The sequence below is a fragment of the Labrus bergylta genome, chromosome 16 (genome assembly GCF_963930695.1).
Source record: "Labrus bergylta chromosome 16, fLabBer1.1, whole genome shotgun sequence".
Classification (NCBI taxonomy): Eukaryota; Metazoa; Chordata; class Actinopteri; order Labriformes; family Labridae; genus Labrus; species Labrus bergylta.
In genome coordinates, this window is record NC_089210.1 from 6,641,562 (window position 1) to 6,660,243 (window position 18,682).

Consider the following 18,682-nt stretch of genomic DNA (forward strand, 5'->3'; position numbering starts at 1 on the left):
GGCACACTGGTGTGGGAGAGGTTAAGGTGGAAAGGAAAGACTCAACCTCTCCCACACCAGTATACCCAGAAATTCTTTCCTGCCTCTGTGCAGTGGTTACATTTTGACTGACTAAATACAATGTTTGGAGAGTTACAAACATGTTACAATTGTTAAAGGTCAGTTGGCATCAAAACAGAGAACAGAAACCTGCTAGGAAGGAAGTGAAAAGACGTAGCTAATAAACTGATGCATTAGTAAACATGCCAAGCTACGAGAGAAAAATTAGAAAGAAGAATCATGTGCCCAGTGACAAAATAAAACCTTTTTATGTAATCAAAGTAGCAGCTTTTTGTTAAAACATCTCAATATAAAAAACAACAGAAAAGGTAAAAAACAAAAATATTGTTTGTGTCAGAAATAAATCACGCACAACAGGAATAAACAAATCCATAAATGGCACTAAGTAAAAACTGAGGCAACTTAAGATCAAATCTCATTGTGCAAATGTTTGTTCAATTTGTACCAGCAGTAACCACAAATTCATTCAGACACGGTTCATGTTTAGAATTCCCTGAAGCAAAGTGCTTCACACGACATCAAAAGCATCATGAGAGTGCAATATATAAAATAATCTGATGAATCAGAATTGTTCATCACACGACATCATGAGAGTGCAATATATAAAATAATCTGATGAATCAGAATTGTTCATCACACGACATCATGAGAGTGCAATATATAAAATAATCTGATGAATCAGAATTGTTCAGTTGAGCAGCAAAGAAGTATCCATGTTGGTTTTTGTTTAAATGTACTCCGATGGTCCTTCTTTTCAGACCGTAGGCATACCCGTAATAGAAAACATATTGTGACAGTGTAGTGTTAACATCAGTGTGTGCTGTGTTGATGAAAAGTTCAGTCCAGAGTTCTAATGCCATTCGATCCTGTTGTCCTGCTGCTGGAGCCACTCGAAAACTCCATATGGAATACACTGGTTCCACATCCTGGGATGAGAGGAGTTAAAACAAGAAGAAAGGTGAGAAAACAAAACAAGAAAGTATTCTGACAATGATCCAATCAAACACGGAGTTGTAATGGTTTTCTCACCTCAGAGTTTTCATTTTTTTACAGTTCCTCAGACTTGCACCCAGACTCTGTGCTCCAACATCTGTTAGCTTGTTATACTTCACGCTGTCAAACACAACGGGAAAAAGTTCAAACTTTTAACGTGTCTTCAATGTGTACTACAGTGTCTGCTGCTAGTGACAAATTCATGACAACACATCATGTTATTTACACATTTGTAACCAACAAAAAACAGTTACCCTGTTTTCCTTAAAGGTACAATATGTATAATTTGATTTGAGTTTTACGCTAAAATATCTGAATTAATTAAAAATTGACTTAGCCTATGTATTCTATTTTGTTGTGTACTTACATTTCCTCACATATTTCTAAAAGTTATCAAAGCCAGATAAATCCTTCATTTTACAGTTGTAAGGGGACGTGTCTTGTAGTGGTGGCCGCCATGACAGACAAGACATGTCTATTGTTGACGTGGAAGCACCGGATGTTACATCAAAGGCCACTACATAAGGAAGCGGGAACTGAAAGCTTTGATTTCGCCTCTACGTCTTGCCTAGGGTCAACCCAGAGTTAATTTTCATCGTGTGGGGAGGGGTCGCACAGAGAATTACTCCCATGATTCCACACTGCAGCCTCAACATCATCTTTTATATATATATTTTTAAATCAGAGCCCCCTGGCAGCTGAATTGACATACTGTGCGTTTAAAGATGTGTGTACTTTATACACGCAGAGTCTGATTATCAAAACACAGAAATACATGTGATTACATACTGTAAAGAAAAGTTCACTGAACAGGTGAAATAGGTAGACTTACTCGAGTTCTATGAGGGACCTCATGTGTGGGAGGATGACTGCTAAACTCTCTGCCCCTTTGTCGGAAATCACATTACTGTAGAGACTGGAACGAATCAGAGGGGGGAAGAGGGAAGTGAAAACATGTAGTTAGTTAAAAAGAGCTATTTTTGATGCCATGTAGGTATTTGTGGGTGTGGTGTGTGTTTCCATCATATACCTTAAACAGTGCAGTTTAGGCAGATCTCTCAGGGTTGGTAGCAGTTTGGTCACCCCTTGGTCTCCTATACAATTCTGTGACAGACTACAAAAAAAAGGAGAGCACGGATTACAACAAACATTAAACACATAATGATCTTACTGTGTTTACTATCAATTCATAAATCAACTTCTACCTATATTGGGTCAAATTACAACAAAAGCTATCTAACAACATCTTAAGAGCAGGTCTAAGCCATACTCTTTGTATTATTATTGACAGAAACACATATCCTCCAATGAGCAGGCTCTATGAACAGTGAGAAGGGCAAATAATTGCTTTTAACAGGCAGGAACCTCCAACAGAACCAGACTAATCTGTGTCCAGCCATCTGCCTCAACCGAGCATAGCGATGTACAATAGTTCATTTTGGATTGTAATTGAGAAATATTATCCTTTTGATATCATCCCAGTCTTGGAAGAGACGTGTACTCACTTGAGTATCTCCAGGTTACAGAGTGAGACTAAAACGTCAGCCAGTTTCTCCGCTCCTTTGTCCCCTACTTTGCTGTTCTCTAGACTGAAATAGGAGAGAGACACAATAAGCAAATGCATTGGGATGCAAAGAGATTGATGCAATGAGAGAGAACTGCAAGTAAAGGTGTGTTTATTTACTCCAAATGCTGTAGGTTTTGTAGACCGGGTAGGAGCTCCCACAATTTGGGAAGAGCCAGGGAACTCATTTCTGGGCCAAGCCTTTTGGGGAAAATAAAACAGTGTCGTCATTCATCATTATCATAGTTCTTAAATTTCAAATGAGAATATGAGATGTCAAAATTACTCACTCAAAATCCAGCTTTTGTAGCTCTTTGACAGCTGGTACTCCCTCTGATAAGATGGAAGATGATTGGCTGGAACTATGAAAAAAGACACTCTTCAGCAGCCAGACACATATAGTTTGCATGTTGGAAAGTACAACTAAGTGTGTTGGATGCACTGTGTGTATGTGGTGTTATTACCTGTCTGACAGCTTCTTTTGCATATGGATGTTCACCAGCTTAGCCAGGTGCTCTATGTGACACACCTGTGTGGCTCGCAAAGGGTGGATCTTGAACTTGGAAACTGACCCTTGTAGGAGCTCTTCCTCACCACTCTGCTCTAGCTCCTCCCATAAAGTGATGACATCAGCGATGCTTGCCCTAAGATAAACGCAAATGAAAGGTTGACACTAGCACGAATGAAATATCATAGCTCACTGATGAAGAAATACATTTTCCATATAATGGCAACTTATATTTAGTCAAGTTTTCAATTTTTGTTTCTTTGCATCATAAAAGACCTTTTTTTAAAATGGTCTATGATGACGTGAAGATGTAGATGGAGGTCAAAATAACTGGCTCCTAGTTTCTAGAGCTGTGTGGTAGCTAAGCCTAGTATTTTCAGTATGAAGGTTGAAAAAGGTAAGACCAGATAGCTATAACATTCTACCCTGTTAGCTCTTCAGCTAATACCTAGCACACAATATCACTTGTCACTGTTTTGAAATACTATATTTTGTGAAGTTAGCTTGCACCGCTGGAGTAAACCTCCAGAACTAAGGACTGAGAGGCTAATGTAAGCATGAATTCAGATAGCATCCAAGATTATTTTAGATTAGGAAAGGCAAAAATACCCCATAATGATGTCACTTTTTGGGGAAGGGGTTTGAAGTTGATACCAAGCAGGGTTTTTTTTAATGTGGGTTGAAACCTGTACCTGTATGTGTTGATGTTGTTGAGCGCCACCAGAGCTCTCAGCCCAGAAAGCTGTAACACAGAATCCTCCAGATCTAAAGAGAAACTTCTCCCTTCAGATCTACCCCTATCCAGAACGTTCTGCACGGTGAACACGTCCGATGGGTTGAGTGGAACTCCATGAAATGTAACCACTTCTGGAAGATTCACTGCAAGGTGAGCAACTAATGTCGTGCTGGCAATGTCCACGTTACCATCACTACAGGTAAAACTTGCTTCATAAACATGGTGACAAGCTTCTAGCACCTGGGCAGGGCTCAGGTCATCATGAGAGAGGCTTTCAAGGTGTGTTCTTAATAAAGCCTGCTTGCTGTTCACAATATCTCGTGAAGCTGTGTCAGTGTATGAGTGAAGTCTCTGTAGCTCTGTCCGGTTGTTAAACAGAAGCCCAACTGTAAACCGTTGCGCTAGCTCAAGCTCCTCTCTGTGAGATCGTCGACGCCACTTTGGACCAGATTGGAAAGGGAGGTTCTGTTGAAAAATGCGGTCCGTTACAGTCCTAGTGAAAGAGAAAGAGAGAAAGACAAAAAGAAACAAAAAGTGTAAGACATTGAAACTGAAAGACAAACTTTGCCTTGAAGAGTTCAGGCAAGTTAGGCTGTTTCATTTTTAATCTCACATGGGGCATATCATTCTTTTTTCAAGCTTAATCACTTCTATATAGCAAATGCTTCATTTCTATTACTAGTCAATAGTCGAGACACTTTTACCTTGACAGAGACAAATGAACTCCTGCCAAGTAACTCTGCAGGAAAGGATTTGCCCAGAACAGGATGAGATCGTCAAGGGCAACAGAGCCACCACTTTCTGTTCTTCTTCTGTTTTCCATCTTTTCCCCTTTTTTTTCACCTCTTGATTTTTCCTCTCTTTCCTCACTTGAGACAACTTGCCTCCTCCTCAGGTGGTAAGAGAGGAAGAGCCCAGTCCTGTGGCCTAATGCCCTCAGTTTGTCAGATATGGTCCGCCCTGCTGGGAGGATGGAAGAGTTTGCTTTGACCCCCTCCCAAGCTAAAGAACTCAACTGGGTCAGCAACTCTCTCTTCTCTCTTCTATTAGCATCCCTTCCAACACCACTCACGTCCTCTCCATCAACTTCCTCCTTTTTCTTCTGTTTTGTTGCCTTTCTTGCTGGTTGGGTGCGAGAGCGAGTGCGAACTTGTGATCTGGGTTTTGTCCTAGAGTGGGAACTACTTGAAGGATGTGTTTGGGATTCTTCAACCGATGGCACAGATATTTCTGTTTGAACTTCAGTCTTTAAATGAGTGATCCCATTGTCCCTTTCCAATTTCTGACATAGCACTTGATGGCAGAGTCCAGTTAAAGTTCTGGGTAGTTCGGCCAAGCTTTTGGCCTGTTCTAAAACCAAGCAGGCCAACCGGCATAGTCCCGGGTTCCAACAGAGGAGATGCAGAAAGCTGCATTTTTTTAAGTAGTCCAAAGCAGATTCTCTTAGGGCAGGATCTGTGAAGTACCGGGACAAATATGTCTCTACATCTTTGGGGTTGAAGCCATACATCTCCACAAGGCTGTCCGTTCGTCTGAGTAACTGGTTGGCGGTGCCTCTTGGTCGGGTTGAAAGAAGAAGAGTACAGCCTGGAAGAAGAACCCTCTGGAGGATGGCAGAGTATAACTGTCTTATTGTGTAGATCTGTCCATTGGTGTCTTTCTGCAATGATGTCATCAAGTCCTTTTCCTGAGTCTGGAGTAAAGTTTCATAGTCCCGCACCTCATCAAACCCATCAAATATGATGAGCACTCTCTTAGAAGCAGCAAGTATTTGGGTGTACACTGCCTCAGGGTCCATGCAGGAAGGGGCAAAGGAGGAGGAGTTCAACAAGAGAGTCTGAAGGCTATGGTTGGGCTCCTTTAGAGTTAGCGCTTTACCATCTAACAAGAAGACAAAGTCAAACTGTGGGATGCAGCCTCTGGACCAGTCAAGACACAGTTTCCTGATCAGGGTTGTTTTTCCCATGCCAGTATTGCCAAGTAGCAATATGTAGCATTTGTTTCCATTTAAGCCTTCGAAGATCTGAGTGGAAAAGGACAAACATAGGTTTTACTAAGTTATATCCAATGACTTCGACAATGTACTGTATTTCAACATCTATTAGTAATATAAGTAAATCACTAGATGAACAAAAAAAGTTAACTTTTACCTGACTACAACCCATCAAGCTTTTTCTCTGATCCATGTTTCCAATGAGGACCATTTCCTTGTCCAGGGACTTGTTTGTATTTTTTCCAGAACAAAGAATCTCTCTCTGACTCACTTTCACATCCACATAATGGGAGGTCAGGCTAAGGCCCTCTTCCATAGCCTGGCAGGTTTGGTTCATGTGGGATTTGGCTTCCTGAATGTACTCTCTTACAGTCTCTGAAATCAAATGGAATTGAATGCCAAACAGCTTCTCTACAATTCATACTTTCGTGAAGGAGATAACAGCAAAGGAGTGGTAACTTACCAGGAATTTCAAGGACAGGAGGTGATTGTAGTTGACTTCCTTCCTTGCAGTTAGACAAGTTGCAGTAAGAAGACTCTGAAATTACATTTGTTTCCATGGTAATTACTTGGCAGGGTAATTCATGCACCAGGATATTGAAAGGTGGCTGGTAATGATACACACCATTGCTGGGAGTGACGGGTGAAGCAACAGGGGAAGACATGGCTTTGCTTGCTGTGTCCGACAGAGATCCTGGTGGGGATGAGCTCATTTGGACTGGTACTACAGCACCGTCCACTACAAAGACGAGGGAAGAAAAATTGTGAACCCCCCTTTTTTTTTTTTTTTACACCCAATCAGTTGTTGTGAGGAGTGGTTGCCATGTTGTTGCTTGACAGGCAGAACTAAAACTTAATATGTGGAACCAAAAAGTACTGTACACAAGCATGAGCTCTCACCTGGAGAGAGGGGTGGCAATTTACGTTTGCAGGGTGGTGAAGTAGCTGGAACTGCATGGAAATATTGGTTAGTGGCTTTTCATGGTAGCTCAAACCAAATATTTGTTCATTTCCTTAATACAAACATATGGATTTGCCACATTTGGAAATGTTTAGATAATTTTAAAAAAAGGGACCAAGGATTGACACCTGGGGAATTGAGGATCAATAATTACCAGGTTGACCATTGAGAGTGTATTGTGTATACTTTACTCACCAAATACGTAAGTTGGGGTAGCAGCTGTATTGGAGATAGGCAGTCCTATAACTGGAGGTGAGAGACTCAGTGTCTGAACTACATGGTACCTAGGAGCCTCTGGGATGGTGATAAAGCGAATGGAAGGTTGGAGATGGAGGACTCTCTGTGGAGTGGTGGAGTGACTGGCTAACTTTGGAGAACTGGGCTCTGATCCTGGGTCAGCGCCAGGTGGACAAATAATGACAAAATTCCAATTATTTTTGCAGACAAGACCACTTTAAACATAGACTATAAAACATGCACATAGTGACATCAACCAAGAGGCATCGTGAAGACAAACAATGCAAATGTCTGAATGTTTTTGGTTTCTTAAAATCAAAGCTATGCATAATACACAAATGTGAACCCTGTACAGTGTCTGCCAATAGTGAAATTAACTATTGAAACCAAATGTGTTAGTTGTACCAGTGTAAACATGTTTAATGTTTAACGTTCCTCCAGTGGATGCTTGAGGAACTGCAGTTCTTTGCACTTCTCCATTGACTTTGATTTTCAACACTAAAGGTTGCAGCGTGGGATTAGCGGGTAAAACAAGCTCATATTCAAGTTTACAACAATATTAAAAGGGTTTAAGTGAAGCATATTTAGAGCCATGACTTAGACTTTAAAACTTATCAACACTTTATTTGACAAGAGCTTTCATCTTTCTGAGAGCTAAATCAGATTTCTGAAAGCTTCAAACTGATCTGAGGATGTTGCTTGAGGAAAAGAAAAGACAAAAACAAGCTTACCTTGGCTGACAGTTGACTCAGTCTCTACCGCTTTGGTTTTTGGTCGACCTGAAAGAAATGAAGGAACATCATTAAAAAATATTTTTCATTGAGTATTGGTATGTTACATTTGAAAAGCCGCTTTAAAATTGAGCCAGATGTTGCCTTTCACATAAAGGAATGATCTTCCCCACAGAGAGACAAAAAGCGTATTCATTAAACAACTGCATTGGAATGGTACCCAGTATTGACCAAAACACAAAGCTCAGCTCTCTGACCATTTATTAGTTTTGAAAAATATATATCAACATTTGGTCTATGGCCACATTTCCTGAGCTATTTCATCTGATATTTTAACATAACAGTATGTTAGCATGTTTTTAGCTCATTAACCATGAATTAGCATCTTAGCATTTTCCTGAAAAAGTGTTTCCTTTCTCTTAAGCTGTATTTTTCATCTGTTCCATTGGGTTTTCTTTATTCCTGTACAATATAATGAATACAGACTTTTGAAACTTTTTGATTTTTCTATTTCTATTGAAATGTTTTTAAAGCCTGTAACTGCATGCTGCAGGATAAGCATCAGACAAAGTAATTTACTGCACACTGTAGATAGGTCACCTGCTGCTCTTTGCCTTTTTGGCCTGGATGGCGTGTTTTCATCAGTGCGCCTTTGTATCCTTGAAACTGTTGAGTAAAAATAAAAATACATTAAAACACATAATCTGATGCGCTAGTTGAATCTTGCAGAATGTGGCAGCTTCAATCCTAAATGAAGTTTCATACAACAATAGGGCGATCAGGACAGTGTTTAGTTAGGAGGTTGTAGTAAGCGAAAGGTGTTCTACCCCTTTGTCTTTTTCTCCTGTGATTAGTTTTGTCTGTTAGTTTGTCCTCCTGTCTCTGCTGGGGTCCGTCAGGGCTCGGTGGGTCTGTTGGCTTTCCAACGTCACCTGAAGTGTGTGAAAGAGGAAGTAAAAAAAGTCAGTGAAGCAATACGCAAACACAGCTTCTAAGAAATGTCGCTGTTATTCTCAAGAATGTGAATCATGTTTTTACAAACATTTTGAGTATTAGAAAAAGGAAATGGCAGACTGAATAAAATTTAAAAAACACAAGGGCGGCAGTGTTATTTAGAGAGAAAGCTGTTTCGTAACCTTGTGTTCTGTTGGCACTGATTTTACTTCCCTGTGTTTTTTTTAATTAATCAAATGTTATTATTAAAGCTCCTGTGAGGAGATTTTGACTGTTCATTAAAAAGTCTGAAATTAATGTAGATGCCTAAATATAACCTGCAAAAAGCAAATGAGGCAATCAGTGACACGATTGACTTTTTCTTAATCGTTATTTTTAGTTTTTTTTTTAGGGTAGGAGTCAGACGATGTGATTCACGACAGGCTGTCACATTTTTTAAATGTTTTCATGCCAAAGACTCATTGTGAGTAACACATTAGAAATTCAAAACAAAGAAGGATGAATATTTCTTTTTAGAAAACACAGCTTTAGCATATACAGGGAGGAGACGAATCATTCTCTTTGTCCACTGGGGTCGGCAAAAAATCCAAAGGTTCCTCATAGTAGCTTTAAAAAACATAGTATTACATCTTTAACCCTGCTCTTTGATAAGAAAATGTCACCTATAGACTAAGAAAAATAAAGGTTGGTATCCTAAGAGTGAAGCTACTTTCATTTGGGATCAACTCAGGTCACATAAGATAAGATTAACACACCTGAATATCTGATACAGGTTTATGTCTGGGTCCATGCTTTTGATGTAGTTTTTTTCCCATCATTACCTGTTGCTTGTAAGATGTTGTAAACTCAAAAGAAGAAATACTTACTAAAGGTATTTAGTTCATCAGCATAGTTGAACCATGGATCGCCGAAGAGCACATCTGGGTCTAGGGAAGACAATGAATAAATTGGATGAGACCACCTTTGTGTTCATTATGAATACTGGTATGTTTATATTTTTGCGTAAGTCATTATAACGTACTGCACACTGTAAATAAAAAAAAAACAAGCTGTCTGAGGTTTGGCTGTTTCTTACCGATCGTCTTCAGGCAGTCCTCATTTAGGTATTCAGATAAATCATCTAAAACACAGAAGAAGAAAAAGATGTGCCTTTCTGTCCTTTAAATGTTCTAGTAACAGTGTAAATGATTGGACTGCTCTCCATATCCACTACAAAGTGTAACTGCAGTAGATGTAATAAGTGGTAACATTTAGTCAGCATGAAACGCAACCTTGAGCTTGTCCTGAATCTGGAAGGAAAAGTGGTCAACTTTGATTGACAAAAAAAGTCTTAAGCTCTATTCTTCTTTCTTACAAAAATAGTCAGCGATTAAAGAGATCTTTACCCCTAAAAGGCAATATACATGTGATGTTACTGATTTTTTTGGGGGGACAAAGAACATCCTATTAAGCTCCTAAAACTTAAACATGTAATTAAACACGAACCTGGAAGCTCTCCCAAATCAGGACAGAGGAACGGGTCCTGTTCCAATTCCTGCATCATGGTACCTGACAACACACACATAGAATGAATAAATTCAAAGAGAAGTGAAGATAGTGATGCATTGAAAGATTTGCATGTTATGTTCCTAGTCTAAGTTTGAACATTTCCTCATTTTCCAATCCTAAAGTGCTTTCACAAGTTTTTCACACTTGAACAAAACTCCTGAAAAACTCCTGGGTCCTCATTTAAGCCCACCAGTGCGTGGAAAGTGTTCTTATTTCTGTCTTATGAATCAAATGTAGAATGTGAAGGAACGACAGTCTCACGCACATCAAAAAGTGATCAGTGTTGATACATGTAACCAGCAGGCTCGTTCACGTACGCCTCCAATAAACAGCATGTGGTAATAACACGCTCATTTAAAAAACATGTGAATAAATTTATCGCCATGGAATGATAGAAAAGAACAAAGAGGAGGATCTTCATAGCAAACGAAATGGAAGTAGGATGAGGTTGAATAAACGGTTTTAAAAAAAAAGAAGAAAAAAACGGTAGTAACTTTCGCGCTTAGCAGACCAAAAATATTATTTGCTCGTTCATTAATTGGGGAAGTTACGAAAAAAGAAATCCTGCTGCATGGGAGAAGGTGACAAATGCTGTACACATACAGTAGAATTGATATAAAGACAAGTATTCTCTCATGAGACGAGACATCTCCTAAAACAAGAACAAAACATTAGGGACAACGAAAATAGCAAAAATATTCCTTCCACCTATATCAAACAGCTGACATGAATCACTCATCGGGATAATGCTAATAGCTTTCTAAAAATGCTTACAGCTAGTTAAAAGATGACACACAGCCGTGCTAATGCTAACTTAACAATGAAAAATAATTGTAATGCAAGCTAAGGCGACATAATAATCAAGGCTTGCAAAACAAACACTACTCCATTTTCTGCATCTTAGTATCTGTGGTTGTGGTTTTATTCAGTGTTAAGGCGACATTCTTTACACCCATGAACATGTTTCAGTTTTGTTCTCACCTCTCTCAGTAACAGTTTTTGTCCTGTCTTGTACTCCTACCGTATTTTCTTTAGCTTTTTATCTCTATGAATTAAGGCTGCACAATGTTTCATGTTTCAACAAGAGTTGTGTTCAAAAGTGAAACTAAGTGCTGGCCTAACTGGGAGTTTACCTCTTGTACATAATGTCATTAAACAATATATGAATGGCTTTGTGTCATTATGAAGCGCGCTTAGTTAATGAGAAAGGCAGGCCCGAAACAAATAAAATAACTTGTTAATTTTATGGTTCACAAGGAGAAAGGAAGTGATGATTGTATTGGCATGGCTACCCTTCTAAATCATTTTGCAGTAGTTGGTGAGATCACAGCTTTTTAAACACATTCTATTCTTCACACTTTTCTTCCTCCAGTGATCCATTTGAATGTTCATTTATTTCTTCTTTTTTTTATTTTTTTACTTCTGTCTATTTTATCCTTGGCCAACACTAGGGTAAGGGTTATGGGTTATTACTATTTAACATTAGAATAATGATATGAAGTGTGATAACAAATACTGAAGAGTCCACATTACCTTTAGCAGTTAGCTGCAGCCAAAATAAATTAAGCAATTTTTTTTATTTCTCTGTGGGTAGCTGATAGCTAGCTTGAGTTTCATCTTACTGCATGACAATGGTGAGAGCATCTTACATAGACACATGCAGAGTTAGAGAGCAGGTTGAAAGGATACATTTAGGACAGTATTAACTGCGATAACATTCAGATTGCGATAACAATGAAATTGTGATTTATTGTGCAGCCCTAGGATGGTGCACTCTAAGTCAGTCGTTGGGACTTTCACCTCATGCCTAACCCTAATTTTTTAATGGTGTAAGACTGGTTTCAAAGTTCTGCTGCTGAGACTGCCCAGGATACACCTTAAGATGCTATCATTTTTACCTAAGTCCTAGTATTTCTATAAACCTATAACAACAAACCATCTCCAACATAATGGGGGGGAAAAAAGAGGTCAAACTTTTAAGAAGGGACACCTTCAATGCTGCTCCCAACGTCCCATGGAAATGCTTGTCTTTATGACTCAAACCCTGGCACAATAAAACACTAAATTGTCTGGCTATTCAGCTTGGCTGTAGGTAGACAAAACAAGCTGTCTTTCAGACCACAAAGGTTTCAGGGGTGTGCTATAACTGAAAAGACGGACATCTGTGCTTTTAGGTGCTAAGAGTTGAAACAAGACCCACAAATAGGTGCCAATTAACCACTTTTGTAATGTTCGAGATATATAGATTAGGGTTCCAGATGGCAGTATCAGACTTCCGCTCCTGTGCGTGATATATTACATCCGCTCAGGTTTTAACGTGGCAGTAGGCACGGCTATTGCTGCAGGTTTTTTTCTCTGTAGATCCGCGGCTGCTTGGGCCGATCAGGTGTCGCACTTTAAATAACTGCCTCTATTGTGCTACAGTTAAACCACATTTCAGCCAGACATAACACACTCCCTGATTTAGTCAAACTCAGCAGAACTCTTGAACTAATACACAAATCACAAGCCGGCTGCATATAGCATGGACTTCCAACTCAGATCAAAACTTGAAATGACTCACCAATTGGGTATGAATCAATAAATCTTGACTGTTTGCCTCACTATCCAAGAGTAGATGCTGTTTCTTATAACACCCAACCTATTGTCTGCACGTGTTGTAGAAACAAGTGTAAAGATTTAGGTTGTAGCCTTTGTGGTATACTTCTTGGTGTTTTCCTTGACATGCAAGTCTTACAGGGCCAGGCCAGAATCGAATAGAAATAGAAATAACTTTTCCCATTGTAAGATATGTCAATCAATGAATCAATCAATGTCTGATAAAGAGAATTAAACTGTTATACATGTATCCTGATTTTAAATAGTTTTAAGGGGGTTTAACATTCCTGGACTGATAACAATGCAAAACAAAAACTTTCTATGAGGAACTTACTCATGTTGTTATCACAGTTACATCTAAAATAACAGCACAGATACATGATCAAGGGGGACTAGATATAAGCTATACCAAGCATAAGCAAACCCTCACATTGTGCTTTGTTCTGAATGAAAGGGGAAATCATTTGTTGCTGCTACATGTGCCCCTCACCACGCCCATCACAGTGCGTGTTTGTTGTTGCAAAAGCAACGACATGAAATCACTTTCTCTTCCTCCGTTAGCTGGAAGACCCCTTAAATACCCTGATTTCACCAAACAGCTCATACAACGACCTCAGATGTCGCTTAGTCAGTAACCGTAGGGGATATTAATAGTTAGACCCATATAAACCACATACAAATAGGCGCGTAATGGAGTCTAGTCCACTTTTTGCGCGTCGAAGTTTGGAGCGCACATTCACACAAACCACTACTTATAGAAGAAGCTTTACAAAGCTATTATTCTAATATGTATTATTATACCACATGAGCTTTTACCCCTAAAATATCAAAGATAATCAACGCGCAGAGGCAAAAGAGCTTTTAAGAAAATTTGTTTATGCAGATTTTTGAATGATGTATATTTTAAAAGCCAATCCTAGACCATAACGCGTTTTTAAAAAAAAACTAAAATCATCCAAAAATGTTGAAGAAAAACTACAAACAAAGCGCCATATTTTTTATGCTTGCGCATTTTAGATGAACGCGCACATGCCACCAAAGCAAAACAAGGATTACATTTACCTGCCTGGCCTGTCGCAGTGGAAGAAGCGAGGAACATGGAGAATACCTTTTTTTTGAGTGTATCCCTGTGCGTTAGTCTCTCATCAATGTAAAGAACATCAGCCTCTGCGTGGGACCTCAGATGACCTGATGGCAGCCTCCTGTCAGTGCGCGAACCTACTCCTTTGTACAACAAAGCTGCAGCTTCTTCTACTTTCACTTTGCACCAGCGGTGTATGTGGCTTATTGGGGCTGTATTTATGTCTTAATGGTGGGCAGGAGCAGCGTGTTTCTGAACATCATAGTTTCTGTTTAGATGTTTAATATTATATTCAGAAGTTTTTACAAAAGTTGCACATCATTGTTCTTTAAATGATGACCCACAAAACAGGATAACCTAGAGGTTGTTATATTATTAATGTTGCTGTGATTGACCAAATTCAAAGCCTTAAAGTATTTACCTTTCTATACTTTACGTCATTAACCACATTTTAAACAAATGAAGTGATGTCACTGTCAGTGATCTCTTCCATGTATAAAAAACTGCTGGCAAAGTTTTACCAGGGACAGAATAAATAATTCACACATGTCCTGTATTAATCCCATGAGCGCTCTGGACACTAAACATTTACCTGTAGTGAAATTATCTATTCCTGCATCTCCAGTAAATATGTGACCAACATATAATTCTTAAAGACCCCTGACTCCCAAACTATCTCTGGTAAAGCCTATCCTTGCATAAAAGTCACCTGATTACAAATCCTATTTTACCTCTCTGCTAGAAATCAAATGCTTTTTTACTCTTTTAAAGATTTAACTGAATTTAGGAATGTATCCCAGCTTTCTATGGATATTTGTGTTATTATTATTATTATTATTGCTACAAATTCTCATTTGGGGTTCTGCTTCTTCCTTCATTTCTCTTATCTCGGAGGTTTCTCCGTTTCCTGAGATTGAGTTTACAGACAAATGTTACACTTTTATTTTTTTAGCACTGTTTTTCCCAGCGTAGTGCCTTCAGTTGTTCTGTAGTTTATTTTTCAAAGTGCCTGATGTTGCTCTATCAGGGAAATTAGAAAGCCTGCATTGCTCAAAATAACTCACACTGGAAATCAACGGCACAACCACGGTGTGGACAAGGATGTCTGGCAAGTTTCGGCTGTCGTGGAAAGTACCTGCCCTACCTGTTCATCTGTTGCCAATCAGTTAATCTGTGCCACAGGTTTATGCCCCATGTAACCATCAACTGATATTACCTGTTGGTCTACTTATTACATAACACTTGCCAAGTTCTGAATGTGCATTAAAGTCAAGCCTTTGTAATAAGTCATTCCACTGTCTGTTCCACTGCACCAAGGAATGTTTTGGGAACAAAAAAAACCCATTCCTGTCGTCTGCCATTGCTATTTACAGTGACTGTAGGTTTCCCACATCCATCAAGTTTTCTTCAACCAACACAACAAACATCAACCTCAAACTCAGGCTTTACCAGATTTCCGTGGGGTCCAAATGATTGTGCCCTCACATTATCCCACATTGCATCATGGAAAGTTATGTACAGCCAAAGGTCAGTACAAACCATAATGCATTGCAGGATAAAATCCCCAGTTAGGATTTAAAAAAAAGGTGCAAATAATATGAGCCTAAAAGGGTTTGAATGTTTTTTTTTCATTTAAAAGATGAGCTCACTGTACAGCCCTTTACATTTAAGTCTCAATTTACCGAGTCAGGAGTGATGAACCATCACGATTTTGGACACAACCCCAGTGAATGACGATCCAATGGATCACTGATGTACTGTATGTAAACTCAAACTGGGTATAATATCCACGGCAACAGAGAAATACAACAGACGTCAACCTTAAGTATACTTACCCCGAATTAACAACTTTGCCTATCTATGGCAATGTCCTCTAGCTGGTTTTTCAAAGCCTTTATGTTTTTGTTTTAATAACAACGATTAAACATTAATGTCCTCTAAATAGATGAGCCACAACATGTCTTTGTTAGTGTTGGTTACTCCCACTTATCTTGTTTTTTAAGGCCTCTGAGTGACTCAAAATGAAACTGAAACTAAGGTACACCCAATTTTCCAACCCTTCCCAAAATAATATCATAGTTACAGTATCTTTTCTACTGGGGGCAGAACTGACTTTTTTGGAGGAAGGCATTAGGGAAACAGAAAGTAAAGGGGGTCTTGGATGGGAAATACATTTGTTTCATGGTAATGCCCATGCTACAAAGAAATCAGTGCCAATCAGACATTCACATTACCCCAGTAAATCATTGAGGAGACACAGACGAGGCAGTAGGGACGGTAAAAGGACAAAACCAAAAGGGGGCATGATATTAAGTGTAAACTTACCCCAGTGTGGATCAACCAAGACTCCCTCCGCTTTATTCTCATCCAAGTCTGTTTTGCCATAGTTGCCACACATCTTTGCACCGTAAGAAGTCTTGGAAAATGTTTCTGTGCTATCTATTACACCTAATTGCATGCTTGGATTTGCATGAGAGTTCAATGACCTATCTAGAGCGTCACTGCATGTGTCTTCAGGTGTACAGAGAGAACGATGTGGAATGATGCTTTGTTGGTAACTTGGCAAACAGAGAAATCCCTCTGGCGTTTCTGTCCTTTCAGCCTCTGAGGAGACATTAAGAGCATCCTCCAGTCTGTCTGTGGTGTTACGTTTTGTGTCTGCAGATACTCTCACAGCTGAAGGATGTCCCAATGCCCCAGAGATATCCAGATCATTTGGGTTCCACCCAGCTCTTCTGACGCTTTCAGAGAAACGGAGGCCTCCTGTGAGGCTTTTGAGCTCCTCTTCTGTGCATAAAAAGTGTTCACCATAAAAATCAGGTGTCTTGCATGCAATGGAAAGCTCAGTTTCCTCTTCCATATTCAACAAAGGGCACCGTGCTTCACCGCCTGTCTCTTTGTTTTCACGTGATTCCCACCCAATAGTCGTACGAGGGTCCAGGGGCAGCAACCGCCTCCGTCCTTGGTCCCAGTGTTGCCACAGTGGCACAGCTATCCTCCTGGCAGCCTGCTCCAGCTGCTCTAACCACTCCTTCTTCTCGTCCACCAAATTCCCCTCATTAATTCTAACACTATCACTGACCGGTTCCTGTGTTGATTTTGAACCACTTGGCAGTTCAGTCAATTCATCATCTAAGCTGCATCGGCAGTCTTGATCAATGGGTGCCAAAATGAGTCCGTGATTGAGTTGGAATTTGTTGTATAATGGATGAAATTGAAGCCCAGACCTTGTGTTGACAGGTGATGACTCGGATGTTGTCTGGTTACAGGTAGATTCTGTACACTTTAACGTCCCGTATTTCCTCTCCTGGCTGAGTTGGTCTTGATTGAGGGGCCAGTTGTTGGTAAATCTTTGAGAATGACTTCGATCAGCTCGCAGTCTGTTGGCTGTTCCGCTCTCAGTAAGTCGGTGCAGGTTAAAGCTCTTGCCGTAGGCCTCCGAGATGATCCGCTCCTTCACCAAACCCTCGAGCAGAGCTTGGATCTCAGCAGGAGAAGCCCAGGTCAGAGCCAGACGCACTCTGTCTAGAACTTCCTCAAACTGGGCCATGGCGACAACTTCTTTTCCCCGTACAATGATGAGCAGCAATAGAGGTTTCAGTGGATATGAATTGGCTTTAAGTTGGTTTTCTTTTGAGACACACGATGATTTTTGCTCGGGAGGCGTTCTCATTAAAGAGGGAGGAGTTTGTATGGTTGAGGGAAGTTCTGTATTGAATAAGTCATGCAGTTTTTTTTAATGTGGGAATGTATATTTGAGACTTCGAAGGTCTGGTTGCAGGAGAGTCATTAAAAGGAAGTGAAGATCCAAAATGATTATGCAAGATGATGACATGGAAAGCATTTTATTTTCAATTTCTGGGAACCCCCCCAGAATACTTGGATTAATCTTCCTAATAAATCACATCTGCTATTAAAGAGTTTAAATTTGTATTAGTGTTGTCTAATGCTACCATATATTTGGTTACTTTTGTTCATTGAAGAAGTCTACAAGGAACAACAACCAACACTGAGTGTGGTATCACGTCTGACGAGAACTGAAAAAACACAATTTAAACACATGATGGTACATACCAACAGATCATCAATCCAATGCTTATTTTAGTTTTCACCAAAGTTTTATAGTATTGATCGTCAGCAACTGATGACGTTCAACATTTTTGGAAAATATATGAACAAAAAAGGCTTTATGAGGAGTTTTTCTCCACTGATTAAGGGATTCTTTTCTTTGTTATGCAGGATATAACACTGAAGGAAAAAAAAAAGTTTTATTTCCTTATAAAAACCCCTCCAAACATTTGCCCTAAATATGTTATTCGTAGAAATGCCAAGAATGTAATCTCTCCCTCTAGATTCCTTGATAATTCTTGTTGTCTTAATTGTTACATAACCACTGATGAATATCTATCTGACATGACTTGTGTTTTTTTTTTTTTCCCAAATAAAAGACCAAAGGTTACTTTAGCCGTCTGAAACAGTTAGCTGACTTCCTTTCTCCCCCTCTGATGTAAATTTTGGTATTTCCTGTATTTTCCCAAAGAATTGGCAACCAAATGAAAAGCACTGTTACCTTTACCTCTCCTCATTTTTAGGATCGAAACTGGTTTGGCTAAACACTGCATGCTCTAACTGACACGCGCCATATTCACCATGCTGCACTTGATTTGTAGCACAACAGCCACAGGCCCTGCACCACGGCACAGGTAGTCTGCAAAGTC

The 18,682-nt window shown here is 39.6% G+C and overlaps 1 protein-coding gene across 3 annotated transcripts; it reads right to left on the reverse strand.

Moving 5' to 3' along the window:
- Nucleotides 1-284: 284 nt before the first annotated feature.
- On the reverse strand, nt 285-17,554 carry ciita (class II, major histocompatibility complex, transactivator). 3 transcript variants are annotated; one of them, XM_065964648.1, is made up of 22 exons: nt 16,290-17,554; nt 10,223-10,285; nt 9,813-9,857; nt 9,604-9,663; nt 8,611-8,715; nt 8,384-8,449; nt 7,784-7,831; nt 7,011-7,205; nt 6,755-6,805; nt 6,480-6,593; nt 6,318-6,392; nt 6,012-6,229; nt 4,566-5,884; nt 3,818-4,354; nt 3,082-3,261; nt 2,908-2,979; nt 2,738-2,818; nt 2,559-2,642; nt 2,084-2,167; nt 1,886-1,969; nt 1,090-1,173; nt 285-986 (listed from the first exon to the last, which is right to left on the reverse strand). In XM_065964648.1, exons 1-22 carry the CDS (start codon nt 17,512-17,514, stop codon nt 911-913), a joined length of 4,866 nt encoding a protein of 1,621 aa, XP_065820720.1. In that variant the 5' UTR covers nt 17,515-17,554; the 3' UTR covers nt 285-910. The 3 variants fall into 3 exon arrangements, with proteins under 3 accessions (XP_065820720.1, XP_065820722.1, XP_029137696.2); XM_065964650.1 differs by lacking the exon at nt 16,290-17,554 and adding an exon at nt 13,992-14,123; XM_029281863.2 differs by lacking the exon at nt 16,290-17,554 and adding an exon at nt 13,946-14,087.
- Nucleotides 17,555-18,682: the final 1,128 nt, after the last annotated feature.